At 45.4% G+C, this 15,739-nt stretch overlaps 1 protein-coding gene across 1 annotated transcript in view; it reads right to left on the bottom strand.

The window, feature by feature from the left end:
• LOC132765056 (cytochrome P450 2W1-like) overlaps window positions 1-15,739 on the bottom strand; it is a 48,381-nt gene that overhangs the window by 9,400 nt on the left and 23,242 nt on the right. Inside the window, exons 4-7 of the mRNA XM_067462464.1 lie at window positions 15,404-15,561; window positions 13,947-14,123; window positions 5,682-5,823; window positions 387-571 (exon numbers count right to left, since the gene is read on the bottom strand). Coding sequence (XP_067318565.1) covers window positions 387-571; window positions 5,682-5,823; window positions 13,947-14,123; window positions 15,404-15,561 — 662 coding nt within the window. The remainder of the gene's footprint in view (window positions 1-386; window positions 572-5,681; window positions 5,824-13,946; window positions 14,124-15,403; window positions 15,562-15,739) is intronic.

The raw sequence follows: 15,739 nt of genomic DNA, 5'->3' as shown, positions 1-15,739 counted from the left end.
CTCGATTGCTTTTCTTCAACTGGTGAGACTTTTCATTGGGAAATCAGGGAAAAATATGGGATGCTTCTCTGTCTCACCAGGGAAAAAAAGAACTCTTTGAGGAGTCTAATTGGTCTCTGCCTCCTGGCAAAGACCCCTAAATTTTAACTCTACATCACCACCCTCAACTTGCATGGCCATCCAATGTGGGAACTATAGTTCAGAGCATGGAATGGCATCTATTTGGGGAAGGCTGGCATGCCCTATAACCTGAGCCTGGAAAAGTTCCTTCTCTCTCAACTATGAAGGCTGTGGGATTCAAAGAGTTGCCCTAAGCAGTAGTTTCAAAATAGTTGTAACTTTTGGCAAGAGGAATCTTGAGTAAAATTCCTTTTGGAAGGAAGTACCTTTGGAAGAAAGTAGCCCCTGAAATGTGTGTCGACTGACGTCGCGCGTGGGATGTGGGGCAGGAGAGTGATAAACCTCTGCACTTCGTGGATCACGGCGTTGGTGTATGGCAGGCGCTTCTGATCCTCGTATGTGACCCAGCCGCCTGGTTTCACAGTTTGTCTGATCTCCTCTTGAACCTTCTCTGAAACAAAACACAGCAAGGAAGAGTTAGGAGGGGGTTGCTTTTGGACTACAGCTACCAGAGTCTGTTGTGGTCAGTTCTGACAGCGAGGATGAGGAAGAGGGTTAAGTTCCTGGGCCCGGTCCTGATCAGGATCTTCATTCAGGACTTAGATGAAGGGATAGAAGGCAGGATCATCAAGTTTGCAGACGGGACCAAATTGGGAGGGAGAGCCAAGACTCCAGAGGACGGGAGCAGGATTCAAAACGATCTTGACAGATTAGAGAGATGATGGGCCAAAACTAACAAAATGAAGTTCAACAGTGACAAATGCAAGATACTCCACTTAGGCAGGAAAAACGAAATGCAAAGAGACAGAATGGGGGACGATGAGGCCTGGCTCGAGAGCAGTACGTGTGGACAACAAGTTAAACATGAGCCTAGAATGTGATGTGGCGGCAAAAAAGCCAATGAGATTTTGGCCTGCATCAATAGGAGCCTAGTGTCTAGATCTAGGGAAGTCATGCTCCCCATGCTCTATTCCGCCTTGGTTAGGCCACACTTGGAATATTGTGTCCAATTCTGGGCACCACAATTGAAAGGAGATGTTGACAAGCTGGAATATGTCCAGAGGAGGGCGACTCAAATGATCAAGGGTCTGGAGAACAAGCCCTATGAGGAGCGGCTTAAAGAGCTGGGCATGTTTAGCCTGAAGAAGAGAAGGCTGAGAGGATATATGATAGCCATGTATAAATATGTGAGAGGAAGCCACAGGGAGGAGGGAGCAAGCTTGTTTTCTGCTTGCTTGGAGACTAGGACGCAATGGAACAATGTCTTCAAACTACAAGAGAGGAGATTCCACCTGAACATGAGGAAGAACTTCCTGACTGTGAGAGCCGTTCAGCAGTGGAACTCTCTGCCCCGGAGTGTGGTGGAGGCTCCTTCTTTGGAAGCTTTGAAACAGAGGCTGGATGGCCATCTGTCAGGGGCGATTTGAATGCAATATTCCTGCTTCTTGGCAGGATGGGGTTGGACTGGATGGCCCAGGAGGTCTCTTCCAACTCTTTGATTCTAGGATTCTATGATTAAGTGTTCCAGCTCAGTTGCAGCTCCAGAGAGAAGGAATACAAGGTCTCAGGTCCATCCATTTGGCAGAAAAGAGGGCCAACAATTGAGAACAGCCGCAAAACCAGCATAAATAGCTGGTGTTTGGTGCAATCAGTTGCTGGCAGCAACGTCTTTATTTTGGAACTGTGACGTCAAGACCTTGTGCGATTCCTTGGACCTTGTGTGGTACACTGTATCTAGGATTTTAGCATTGAATTTCAGATTATACCTTGTACGGTGTTTGTTAGGATATATTGTCTTTGGAACTTTGGAATGTACTCAGAGTTTGCTCTACTGCTTATCCCTTGTTTTGCTGAGTGACTGGTGATGAAGTCCTGGACTGACTCTGGATTATTCTTGTGGTGTGTGCCGATTGCTACAGAGACAATCTTGGAAGAAAGCTGACTTTGGGTAGAGATGTAAATGATTATGTTTTTATTACTCTTGTTCTGGTTTTATATCATGTTTAATGTTTTATGATGTTCTCGGACATTGAATTGTTGCCTCTCTAAACCGCCCTGAGTCACCTGAAAGGCTGTGAAGGGTGGTATACAAATACAGTAAATAATAATAATAATAATAATAATAATAATAATAATCTATATAAATAAAAATGTAATGTTCGTTTGTGGGATTAACATAACTCAGAAACCACTGGACGAATTGACATGAAATTTTGACACAATACACCTAACAGTCCAATGAGTGTTCATCACCCCTAAAAATACAAAAATGGACTCAAAACCCCCAAAAATACACCATACACACACACACACTCATATACATATACACATGCACACATACATGTGTGCATGTATGTGTATATATATATATATTTATATATATATATATATATATATAAATCCGAAGTACACACAAATATGCACACACGCACACACATCTACACACACACACACATACATATACACATGCACACACACATATACATATACACATGCACACATACATACACATGCGTATATATATATATATATATATATATATTGAAGTACACACAAATATACACACACACATACATCTACACACACACACACATGCACACACAAATATACACATGCACACATACATATACACATATATAAACACAAATATGCATATAAACAAGCACACATATATATGCAATATACATATACACATATAAACACACAAATATATACACATGTATACACATCTACACACACACATATGCACACGCATATACACACCCATATAGATAGACAGATATAGATAGATAGATGTCCAATCTCGATAAAATAGTAAAGAGCAGAGACATCAGACTGGCAACCAAGATCCATTGCCTAGTCCAAGCCATGGTCTTCCCTGTAGTCACCTACGGATGTGAGAGATGGACCTTAGGGAAGGCTGAGCCAAGGAAGAGAGATGCTTTTGAGCTGTGGTGTTGGAGGAAAGTGCTGAGAGTGCCTTGGACTGCGAGAAGATCCAACCAGTCCATCCTCCAGGAAATAAAGCCCGACTAAAGCTCACTGGAGGGAAGGAGACTAGAGGGAAAGCGGAAGTCCTTTGGCCACATCATGAGGAGACAGCCAAGCCTAGAGAAGGGAACGATGCTGGGGAAAGTGGAAGGCAAAAAGAAGAGGGGCCGACCAAGGGCAAGGTGGAGGGATGGCATCCTTGAAGTGACTGGACTGACCTTGAAGGAGCTGGGGGTGGGGACGGCCGACAGGGAGCTCTGGCGTGGGCTGGTCCAGGAGGTCACGAAGAGTCGGAGATGACTGAACGAATGAACAACAACAAAATAGATAGACAGATAGATAGATAGACGCAATCACACATATATACACAGATACACAAATATACACACACATATAAACACATATATACATACACACAAAACACACATATATACAGATTAGGCCACAGCAACGCATAGCAGGGGACAGCTAGTAATAATAAATAAATAAGGAAGAAAAGATTCTCCAGTGGAGCCATTCTACTTCAAGACCACTTTGCCTGTTTTGATTGATTGATGAAATCCTTTCTGAGTTGCTTATTAGATCATAAAGGACCCCATAAGGCAACCCACAAATTTAAAACTTTAACTTCAAAACAATTTCCTAACATGAAAATTCACATCAGTATATAACTCTCGTTTCCTTTTAAGGGAGCTTTCCATGGTACTGAACTCTGTCCTAAAACTAGTTTCAGCACTCTGGACAGCTCTTTGAAAGTTTGAATTCATGGTCCAATTCACAGAAAGGTTGTAAACAACTGAGAAGGAGAAATGCCTGCTGCTCTGCAACAAATCACTCAGAGGCTGCATTAATTCACTCAGAGAAGTATCATAGAATCATAGAATCATAGAATCATAGAATCAAAGAGTTGGAAGAGACCTCATGGGCCATCCAGTCCAACCCCCTGCCAAGAAGCAGGAATATTGCATTCAAATCACCCCTGACAAATGGCCATCCAGCCTCTGTTTAAAAGCTTCCAAAGAAGGAGCCTCCACCACACTCCGGGGCAGAGAGTTCCACTGCTGAACGGCTCTCACCGTCAGGAAGTTCTTCCTAATGTTCAGATGGAATCTCCTCTCTTGTCGTTTGAAGCCATTGTTCCATTACGTCCTAGTCTCCAAGGAAGCAGAAAACAAGCTTGCTCCCTCCTCCTCCCTGTGGCTTCCTCTCACATATTTATACATGGCTATCATATCTCCTCTCAGCCTTCTCTTCTTCAGGCTAAACATGCCCAGTTCCCTAAGCCGCTCCTCATAGGGCTTGTTCTCCAGACCCTTGATCATTTTAGTCGCCCTCCCCTGGACACATTCCAGCTTGTCAATATCTCTCTTGAATTGTGGTGCCCAGAATTGGACACAATATTCCAGATGTGGTCTAACCAAAGCAAAGTATCACTAGACCAGTGTTTCTCAACCTTCCTAATGCCGTGACCCCTTAATACAGTTCCTCATGTTGTGGTGACCCCCAACCATAAAATTATTTTCGTTGCTACTGCATAACTGTAATGTTACTACTCTTATGAATCATAATGTAAATATCTGATATGCAGGATGTACTTTCATTCACTGGATGAAATTTGGCACAAATACCCAATACACCCAAATTTGAATACTGGTGGGGTTGGGTGTGGATTGATTTTGTAATTTGAGAGTTGTAGTTGCAAGGATTTATAGTTCGTCTACAATCAAAGAGCATTCTTAACTCCACCAACAATGGATTTGAACCAAACTTGGCACACAGAACTCCCATGACCATCAGAAAATACTGGAAAGGTTTGATGGGCATTGACATTGAGTTTTGGAGTTATAGTTCACCTAATTCTAGAGATCACCATGGACTTCAACAATGATAGCTCTGGACCAAACCTAGCACAAATACTCAATATGCCCAAATGTTCACACTGGTGGAATTTAGGGAAAATAGACCTTGACATTTCAGAGCTGTAGTTGCTGGGATTTATAGTTCACCTACAATCAAAGAGCATTCTGAACTCCACCAACAATGGAATTGAACCAAACTTGGCACACAGAACTCCCATGACCAACAGAAAACACTAGAAGGGTTTGATGGGCATTGACATTGAGTTTTGGAGTTATAGTTCACCTAAGTCTAGAGATCACTATGGACTTCAACAATGATAGCTCTGGACCAAACCTAGTCCAGAACAAATACTACAGAACAAACAAATACTCAATATGCCCAAATGTTCACACTGGTGGAATTTAGGGAAAATAGACCTTGACATTTCAGAGCTGTAGTTGCTGGGATTTATAGTTCACCTACAATCAAAGAGCATTCTGTACTCCACCAATGATAGAATTGGACCAAACTTCCCACACAGAACCCCCATGACCAGCAGAAAATACTGTGTTTTCTAATGGTCTTTGGTGACCCCTCTGGCAACCCCTCGCAACCCCCCCAAGGGGTCCCGACCCCCAGGTTGAGAAACACTGGTCTAGAACTTGATCCAACTTCTACCTAGTTCTCTTCAAAGGTAAAATGAGTCATCAAGGTAAAATGAGAAAGCTCACTTTGAATCTTTGGGTACTTCATCATCAGGAGAACCACCCATTGCATTGTAGTCGCTGCCGTCTCTGTTCCAGCCATGACAAGATCGAGGATGGATGCTACCACGTTGTCCTCATGAAAGAGGTTGTCCTTCTTGCCCATTTCCTGAAGTAGGAAGCATGGCAGAAATCATTATCATCATAATTCACGTCTCACCAATCTTCCAACAACATCCTTAAAATGAACATGGCCATATAGCCCTAGAGCAGTGGTTGTCAACCTTCCTAATGCCGCGACCCCTTAGTACACGTCCTCATGTTGTGTTGACCCCCAACCATAACGTTATTTTCGTTGCTACTTCATAACTGTAATTTTGCTACTGTTAAGAGTCATAATGTAAACATGCAGGATGTATTTTCATTCACTGGACCAAATTTAGCACAAATACCTGATACGCCCAAAATTTGAATACTGGTGGAATTGGGGGTGATCGATTTTGTCATTTGGTAATGCTGAAGTTGCTGGGATTTATAGTTCACCTTAAATCAAAGAGCCTTCTGAACTCCATCAATGATGGAATTGAATCAAACATGGCACACAGAATTCCCGTGACCAAGAGAAAATACTGGGAAGGTCTGGTGGACATTGACCTTGAGTTTTTGGAGTTGTAGTTCACCTACATCCAGAGAACACTGTGGACTCAAGCAATGATGGATATGGATCAGACTTGGCACAAATACTCAATATGCCCAAATGTGAACACTGGTAGAGTTTGGAGAAAATATACCTTGCCATTTGGGAGTTGCAGTTGTTGGGATGTATAGTTCACCCACAATGAAATAGCATTCTGAACCCCACCAACAATGGAATTGGACCAAACTTTCCACAAAGAACCCCCATAACCAACAGAAAATACTATGTTTTCTGATGGTCTTTGGCGACCCCTCTGACACCCCCTCGCAACCCCCACAGGGGTCCTGACCCCCAAGTTGAGAAACACTGCCCTAGAATATGGCCATCTGGCCCAAAAAACCTACAACAACCCATACTTTAAATGATACCAATTAAAAGCTAAACGAAAACTTCAATACAGGTATAATTATCACAATGACAGCAAAGCACACCTCATATCTATAGGGAACATGTTCCCAGTTACCTGATCCCACAGATACAACTGGAGGCCATTAAATTAACTGACTGCTGGTCCTAACATACCGTAGAGGTACACAAATTTGGGGAGGTGAAATCAAGGATATGGTTTCTGTGGTCATGTTGTGATGATGATGATAACAACAACTTAATAATATAATAATAACAATAACAATAATTGTCGAAGGCTTTCATGGCCAGAATCACTGGGTTGTTGTAGGGTTTTTTGGGCTATATGGCCATGTTCTAGAGGCATTCTCTCCTGACATTTCGCCTGCATCTATGGCGAGCAACCTCAGAGGTAGTGAGGTCTGTTGGAAATAGGAAAATGGGTTTATATATCTGTGGAATGACCAGGGTGGGGCAAAGGACTCTTGTCTGCTGGAGCTAGGTGGGAATGTTTCAACTGACCACCTTGATTAGCATATAATGGCTTGACAGTGCCTAGAGAAAACTTTTGTTGAGAGGAGATTAGATCCAATTTCAACAGAAAGGAGAAAATGATGAAAATGAACAAAATCTGGCTACCAGTATTAAAAAACTCTAAAATTACAACAGCACAACAACAGAGAGGAAACAAGCAAGGACATCTAATCACCTCTCAACAAAAGTTTGCTCCAGGCACTGCCAGGCAATCAAATGCTAATCAAGGTGATCAGTTGAAACATTCACACCTAGCTCCAGCAGACAAGAGTCCTTTGTCCCACCCTGGTCATTCCACAGATATATAAACCCTTTTTCCTAGTTCCAACAGACCCCATTACCTCTGAGGATGCTTGCCATAGATGCAGGCGAAACATCAGGAGATGGTCATGGTCTAGAGGCATTCCCTCCTGATGTTTCGCCTGCATCTATGGCAAGGATCCTCACTACCACTGAGGATGCTTGCCATAGATGCAGGCGAAACGTCAGGAGAGAATGCCTCTAGACCATGGCCGTATAGTACGAAAAAACCTACAACAACTAAATAACAACAATAATAACAAAGTTATTTATTTCACTGACACAAAATCACTGTATGTCACAGCAAACGAGATCTATATGCTGGATTTCATATCACAAAATCACAAGTCGAACACTTCCCAAGCATCTAGGATTGTGTGATGTATTTTTGAATGATGTGCCCAGATCCAAGTCAGGTGGCCTTTTGCCATTGACAGATTGCGATTTTGCCGATGTGTATTGTTTCCAAATGATGGCTGAGATCTTTTGGCTCGGCACCCAGTGCACCAATTCCCACTGGGACCATCTGTACTGGTTTATGCCAAAGCCTTTGCAATTCGATTTTGAGGTCCTGATCACGACTGAGTTTTTCCTCTAGTTTTTCCTCAATGCAAATGTCACCCGGTATGCCGACATCAATCATCCAAACTTTTTTCTTTTCCACCATCATGATGTCTGGTGCGTTGTGTTCCAAAACTTGGTCCGTCTAGATTCAAAAGTCCCACTATTTTGGTGTGCTCATTTTCCTCTCCAGGTTTATGATCCCTTTACCACTTCTTGACTCTTGGCAGGTGGTCCTTGTGACATAAGTTCCAGTGAATTATTTGGGCCACAGAGTTGTGCCTCTGTTTGCAGTCCGTCTGTGCAATTTTCTTGCAACAGCTGAGGAGAAGGATGAGAGGAGACATGATAGCCATGTATAAATATGTGAGAGGAAGCCACAGGGAGGAGGAGGGAGCAAGCTTGTTTACTCCTTCCATGGAGACTAGGACAAGGAACAATGGCTTCAAACTACAAGAAAGGAGATTCCATCTGAACATGAGGAAGAACTTCCTGAGTGTGAGAGCCGTTCAGCAGTGGAACTCTCTGCCCCGGAGTGTGGTGGAGGCTCCTTCTTTGGAAGCTTTTAAACAGAGGCTGGATGGCCATTTGTCAAGGGTGCTTTGAATGCAATATTCCTGCTTCTTGGCAGAATGGGGTTGGACTGGATGGCCCAGGAGGTCTTTTCAAACTCTAGGATTCTATGTGAGAGCTGTTCAGCAGTGGAACTCTCTGCCCCAGAGTGTGGTGGAGGCTCCATCTTTGGAGGCTTTGAAGCAGAGCCTGGATGGCTATCTGTCAGGGGTGCTTTGAATGCAATTTTCCTGCTTCTTGGCAGAATGAGGTTGGACTGAATGGCCCACCAGGTCTCTTCATACTCTAGGATTCTATGTTAGAACTGTTCAGCAGTGGAACTCTCTGTCCCGGATTGTGGTGGAGACTCCTTCTTTGGAGGCTTTGAAGCAGAGCCTGGATGGCTATCTGTCAGGGGTGCTTTGAATGCAATTTTCCTGCTTCTTGGCAGAATGAGGTTGGACTGGATGGCCCACCAGGTCTCTTCATACTCTAGGATTCTATGTTAGAACTGTTCAGCAGTGGAACTCTCTGCCCCAGAGTGTGGTGGAGGTTCCTTCTTTGGAGGCTTTGAAGCAGAGGCTGGGTGGCCATCTGTCGGGGGTGCTTTGAATACAATTTTCCTGCTTCTTGGCGGAATGGGGTTGGACTGGATGGCCCATGAGGTCTTTTCCAACTCTAGGATTCTATGTGAGAACTGTTCAGCAGTGGAACTCTCTGTCCCGGATTGTGGTGAAGGCTCCTTCTTTGGAGGCTTTGAAGCAGAGGTTGGATGACCATCTGCCGGGGGTGCTTTGAATGCAATTTTCCTGCTTCTTGGCAGAATGAGGTTGGACTGGATGGCCCACCAGGCCTTTTCATACTCTAGGATTCTATGTTAGAACTGTTCAGCAGTGGAACTCTCTGTCTCGGAGTGTGGTGGAGGCTCCCTCTTTGGAGGCTTTGAAGCAGAGGCTGGATGGTCATCTGACAGGGGTGCTTTGAATGCAATTTTCCTGCTTCTTGGCAGAATGAGGTTGGACTGGATGGCCCACCAGGCCTTTTCATACTCTAGGATTCTATGTTAGAACTGTTCAGCAGTGGAACTCTCTGTCTCGGAGTGTGGTGGAGGCTCCCTCTTTGGAGGCTTTGAAGCAGAGGCTGGATGGTCATCTGACAGGGGTGCTTTGAATGCAATTTTCCTGCTTCTTGGCAGAATGGGGTTGGACTGGATGGTCCACCAGGTCTCTTCATACTCTAGAGTTCTATGTTAGAACTGTTCAGCAGTGGAACTCTCTACCCCGGACTGTGGTGGAGGCTCCTTCTTTGGAGGCTTTGAAGCAGAGCCTGGATGGCCATCTGTCAGGGGTGCTTTGAATGCTATTTTCCTGCTTCTTGGCAGAATGGGGTTGGACTGGATGGCCCACCAGGTCTCTCTGAACTCTAGGATTCTATGTGAGATTCCATCTGAACAATGGGAAGAACTTCCTGACTGTCAGAGCCGTTCAGCAATGGAACTCCCTGCCCCAGAGTGTGGTGGAGGCTCCTTCTTTGGAGGCTTTGAAGGAGAGCCTGGATGGCCATCTGTCAGGGGTGCTTTGAATGCAATTTTCCTGCTTCTTGGCAGAATACTATTGGACTGGATGATGGCCCATGAGGTCTCTTCCAACTCTAGGGTTCTAGGGTTCTATTATTCTAATTTCAAGAGTCCAGAAGACCTTGTTTTAAGGTCCAAAGTTCCTCGTCTGCTCCTTAAGGGACAGAACCAATGGAAGGAGGAGGCTCCTATTGATATCTGGATCAACTTTGGAGTTCCCATTGTTGTGCAACCACGGAGATGTCCCTAATGTTAGATAACTTTTGGAAAGCTGGCATGAAGAACTACGAATTTCCAGACTGGATATGGCTTATGAACAATGGGCCCGGGCAAGGAAGAGCTCTTATCTTGGATCAGCCACTGATTGGAGATAAGAGCGTTCCCTTGCTTAATAGTACGAACACCTCCTTTTCCCTCTCTGTCTGGAGCGTTATCTGCAACCCATCTCCACTGCGTTGTCTGTGTAAACGAGGTGGCGAAAGAATGGGAAAACCTTGCCTCGTGTTTGCCTTGGCCGTGCCTTGGGTTGGGATCTTCCAGGCTTTGACACCCAAAAGGGCACGCCAGCCAAGAGGCTCGTCTCCATCTCTCTTGATGGCTCAATGTGACTTAAGCAACGAATGCGGCAGGTACTGGCTTGTTCAGTAGACTCTCCTCTATAGTTCCACTTTGGCAGGAAGCCTTAGCATTGAATGGTTGTGTTGTTAAAGTGCAAAGTATGGAACCCTGCGCAGACGGTCGGTCAATGTGACTTAAACAACGAATGTGGCAGGTACTGGCTTGTTCAGTAGACTCTCCTCTACAGTTCCATTTTGGCGGGAAGCCTTAGCATTGAATGGTTGTGTTGTTAAAGTGCAAAGTATGGAAACCTGTGCAGACAGTCGGTCAATGCGACTTAAGCAACAAATGCGGCAGGTACTGGCTTGTTCAGTAGACTCTCCTCTACAGTTCCATTTTGGCAGGAAGACTTAGCAGAAAAAGTACTGCCTCCACTTTCGTAACTCCTCAACAGACGGCAGTCCTGGTATGTGGCAGGCACTGGCTTGTTCAGTAGACTCTCCTCTACACTTCCATTTTGGCTGGAAGCCTTAGCATTGAACGGTTGTGTTGTTAAAGTGCAAAATATGGAACCCTGTGCAGACGGTCGGTCAATGTGACTTAAACAACGAATGTGGCAGGTACTGGCTTGTTCAGGAGACTCTCCTCTACAGTTCCATTTTGGCGGGAAGCCTTAGCATTGAACACTTGTGTTGTTAAAGTGCAAAGTATGGAACTCTGCGCAGATGGTCGATCAATGGGACTTAAGCAACAAATGCAGCAGGTCCTGGCTTGTTCAGTAGACTCTCCTCTACAGTTCCATTTTGGCGGGAAGCCTTAGGATTGATTGGTTGTGTTGTTAAAGTGCAAAGGGTGGAACCCGGTCAGTCAGTGCAATTTAAGCAATATGCAGTCTTTGAAGGTGTCACCCCAAAGGAGATTAATCAGAGGATGTTTATGGTTTATGTTGATTGTGTTGGTCGACTGGGACCAAACTTGGCACACAGAGCCACCATGACCAATTGAACCTACTGGAGGGATTTGGGGGTGGGGATGACCCATCAGGTTGGGAGTTGTAGTTCACCCTACATCCAGAGAGCACCCTGGACCCCACAAATGACGCCCCTGCAGCAAACTTGGCACACATGCCAAAAATGACCAACTTTAAGTACTGATAGAGTTTGAGGATGAGGAGGTTAACCTGGCATGATGTGAGTAGTCGTCCACACACAACCTTATACAGTACATCACTTAGAAACAGATACAAAAATATAATCATCAGCAACTGTCTGCCTGACTGTTGTGAGAATGAGAATGCTGGGCTAGATGGACACTTGCTCTCCTCCTGCAATGTTTTCTCTTCACCGTATGGTCTTGTGTCATCATATAAACACTTGCGATGTGCAAGTGTTGAACCTGACGCAGCACATAGAAGATGGCTTTGAAAGGCAGCAGATCACAGGAGTTGTCTTCATAGACCTGTCAGCAGCTTACGATACTGTGAACCACGGCATCCTCCTGAGAAAAATGTATAATCTCACAAAGGACGACCACCTCACCCGCCTCACAGGAAACCTGCTACAAAACAGGAGCTTTTTTGTTGAATTCCAGGGCCAGAGAAACAGAGGGCGGAAACAGAAGGACAGCCTGCCTCAGGGGAGCGTGCTTGCTCCATCCATGTTCAACATCTACACAAATGACCAGCCACTGCCAGAAGGGACAGAGAGTTTCGTCTATGCTGATGATCGTGCCATCACTGCTCAAGCAGGGAGCTTTGAGATGGTTGAACAGAAGCTCTCCGAAGCTCTAGGTGCTCTAACTGCCTGTTACAGGGGAAACCAGCTGATCCCTAATCCATCGAAAACACAGACATGTGCTTTTCATCTCAAGAGCAGACAAGCATCCCGAGCTCTAAGGATTACCTGGGAAGGAATCCCACTGGAGCATTGCAGCATACCCACATACCTGGGTGTCACTGTGGACCGTGCTCTGACCTACAAGAAGCACTGCCTGAACATCAAGCAAAAAGTGGGTGCTAGAAACAATATCATACGAAAGCTGACTGGCACAACCTAGGAATCACAACCAGACACAGTGAAGACATCTGCCCTTGTGCTATGCTACTCTGCTGCTGAGTATGCATGCCCGGTGTGGAACATATCTCACCACACTAAAACAGTGGATGTGGCTCTTAATGAGACATGCCGCATTATCGCAGGGTGTCTACGCCCTACACCACTGGAGAAACTACACTGCTTAGTCAGTATTGCACCACCTGCCATCCGCCAGGAAGTAGCAGCCAATGGTGAAAGGACCAAGGCAGAGACATCTCCAGCTCACCCCCTGTTTGGGGCGGCTCGTCCATTACGCAAAGTAAGCGGTTGCGGTATACTTTTTTTTTTGCCAGGGGTGCAGAGGTGCCTCTGTAAATGCCCCTCGACCACCACTTGAGGAGCGCCCCCCTCAGCTCACAATAGCCCTAGCAGTCCGGGGGGGCCTCGGCTTCCTTGCCTCACTGCTGGGCAATCCTCTTTCCGAAGGGGGCGGGCCCTTCAGCCTCGCCTAGTGCTTCTCGTTCCTGCTCCATATCAATGATTGGTGGTGGGGGGGGGGTGCGCCAAAATACTGTTTGCTTACCATTGAAAATTACCTAGGGTCGCCTCTGGGTATCAGCCAGCACATCAACGACTTAAATCAAGAAATAGTTTTCTAAGATCTCCAGAGACACTCGCTGGAACACCTCAGCAAGCGAGAGTCCAAAAGTGGCAGGCTCAAACCCAGAACATCAATCCATGGTTGATACCCCCTGGGCACACAGAAGACTGGGCGACGTGGCGGGAGCTGAACAGGCTGTGCTCTGTCACCACGAGATGCAGAGCCAACCTTCAGAAATGGGGCTACAAAGTGGAATCCACGACATGCGAGTGCGGAGAGGAGCAAACCACTGACCACCTGCTGCAATGCAACCTGAGCCCTGCCACATGATGCACAATGGAGGACCTCCTTGCGGCAACACCAGAGGCACTCCAAGTGGCCAGATACTGGTCAAAGGACATTTAATCAACCACCAAGCTTGCAAACTTTGGTTTTGTTTGGTTTTTTTTTTTGTTTTGTTCTGTTAGAAATGTAATACAATGGTCTGGTTGCTCCTGGCACGATAAATAAATATAAATATCATATAAACACTGACCTCTTTCTGCTTGGAGACCAAGGCATCGGTGTAGCTCCTGAGGCTCTTGCCATTGTCTTCTTCTTCCCTGCTTTTCTTAATGTAATCCCGTATGATGACGCGGATGTCTTCCACTTTTTTGAGCAACTTCTTGTGCGTCTTGAGAAAAATCCCAAGGAATGGGTAGAAGTTGAACAGCTAGTTAGGAACAAATAATAAAAGAGAGGAAGAGAGGAATATATGAGTTGCTATGAAGAATCCTGGGTTGTTGTAGGTTTTTTCGGGCTATATGGCCATGTTCTAGAGGCATTCTCTCCTGATGTTTCGCCTGCATCTATGGCAAGCATCCTCAGAGGTAGTGAGGTCTGTTGGAACTAGGAAAGTGGGTTTATATATCTGTGGAACGACCAGGGTGGGACAAAGGACTCTTGTCTGCTGGAGCTAGGTGTGAATGTTTCAAGTGACCACCTTGATGAGCATTTGATGGCCTGGCAGTGCCTGCAGCAATCTTTTGTTGAGAGGTGATTAGATGTCCTTGTTTGTTTCTTCTCTGTTGTTGTGCTGTTCTAATTTTAGAGTTTTTTAATACTGGTAGCCAGATTTTGTTCATTTTCATGGTTTCCTCCTTTCTGTTGAAATTGTCCACCTGCTTCTTGTGTATTTCAATGGCTTCTCTGTGTAGCCTGACATGGTGGTTGTGAGAGTGGTCCAGCATTTCTGTGTTCTCAAATAGTATGCTGTGTCCAGGTTGGTTCATCAGGTGCTCTGCTATGGCTGACTTCTCTGGTTGACTTAGTCTGCAGTGCCTTTCACGTTCCTTGATTCGTGTTTGGCCAATACTGCGTTTGGTGGTCCCTCTGTAGACTTGTCCACAGCTGCATGGTACACGGTAGACTCCTGCAGAGGTGAGAGGATCCCTCTTGTCCTTTGCTGAATGGAGCATTGGTTGGATTTTCTTGGTGGGTCTGGAGATAGTTTGTATGTTGTGTTTCCTCATCAGCTTCCCTCTGCGGTCAGTGGTTCCCTTGATGTCTGGTAGGAACACTTTTCCTCTGGGTGGATCTTCGTCGAAACAAACAAGGACATCTAATCACCTCTCAACAAAAGATTGCTCCAGGCACTGCCAGGCCATCAAATGCTAATCAAGGTGGTCAGTTGAAACATTCACACCTAGCTCCAGCAGACTAGAGTTCTTTGTCTCACCCTGGTCTTTCCACAGATATATAAACCCTTCTTCCTAGTTCCAACAGACCTCACTACCTCTGAGGATGCTTGCCATAGATGCAGGCAAAACGTCAGGAGAGAATGCCTCTAGAACATGGCCATATAGCCCGAAAAAACCTACAACAACCCAGTGATTCCGGCCATGAAAGCCTTCGACAATACATGAAGAATCCTGCTTTGGATGGGAGAGCCTTTCTAACTGTAAAGTGGGGCTCACGCTCCACCCTCTGCACCATGGGGGGAAAGGTGCTTACATGCAAGAATGGAGATCCCAGGAGACACATCACGTCGTCGATGAGTTGTAGCAGAGTGAGGAACATTGGGTCCTTGTAGTCGAACCTCTCCCCAAAGAGAAGAACAAACGTGATGTTGGTCGGCGCGAGGTTGAAGTGTCTGAGACTGAAAGGTTCACCTTTGGAGAGGAAATATCAGAAAGGAGGTCAGCAAAACAGTTCTCAAGCAAGTCTTCACAGTAGCGGAAACTTAAGAGTTGGCAATATGTTCATCTTGCATTCATCACACAGCCAGTATTACTTCTTTTTTTAAAATAAGGAGAAACAACATATTCAAAAACCAAGAGAGCATGCATG

Source organism: Anolis sagrei, chromosome Y (assembly GCF_037176765.1).
Source record: "Anolis sagrei isolate rAnoSag1 chromosome Y, rAnoSag1.mat, whole genome shotgun sequence".
NCBI lineage: Eukaryota > Metazoa > Chordata > Lepidosauria > Squamata > Dactyloidae > Anolis > Anolis sagrei.
Note: the sequence above shows the minus strand (reverse complement) of the source record. Positions and strands in the feature narration are given on the sequence as shown.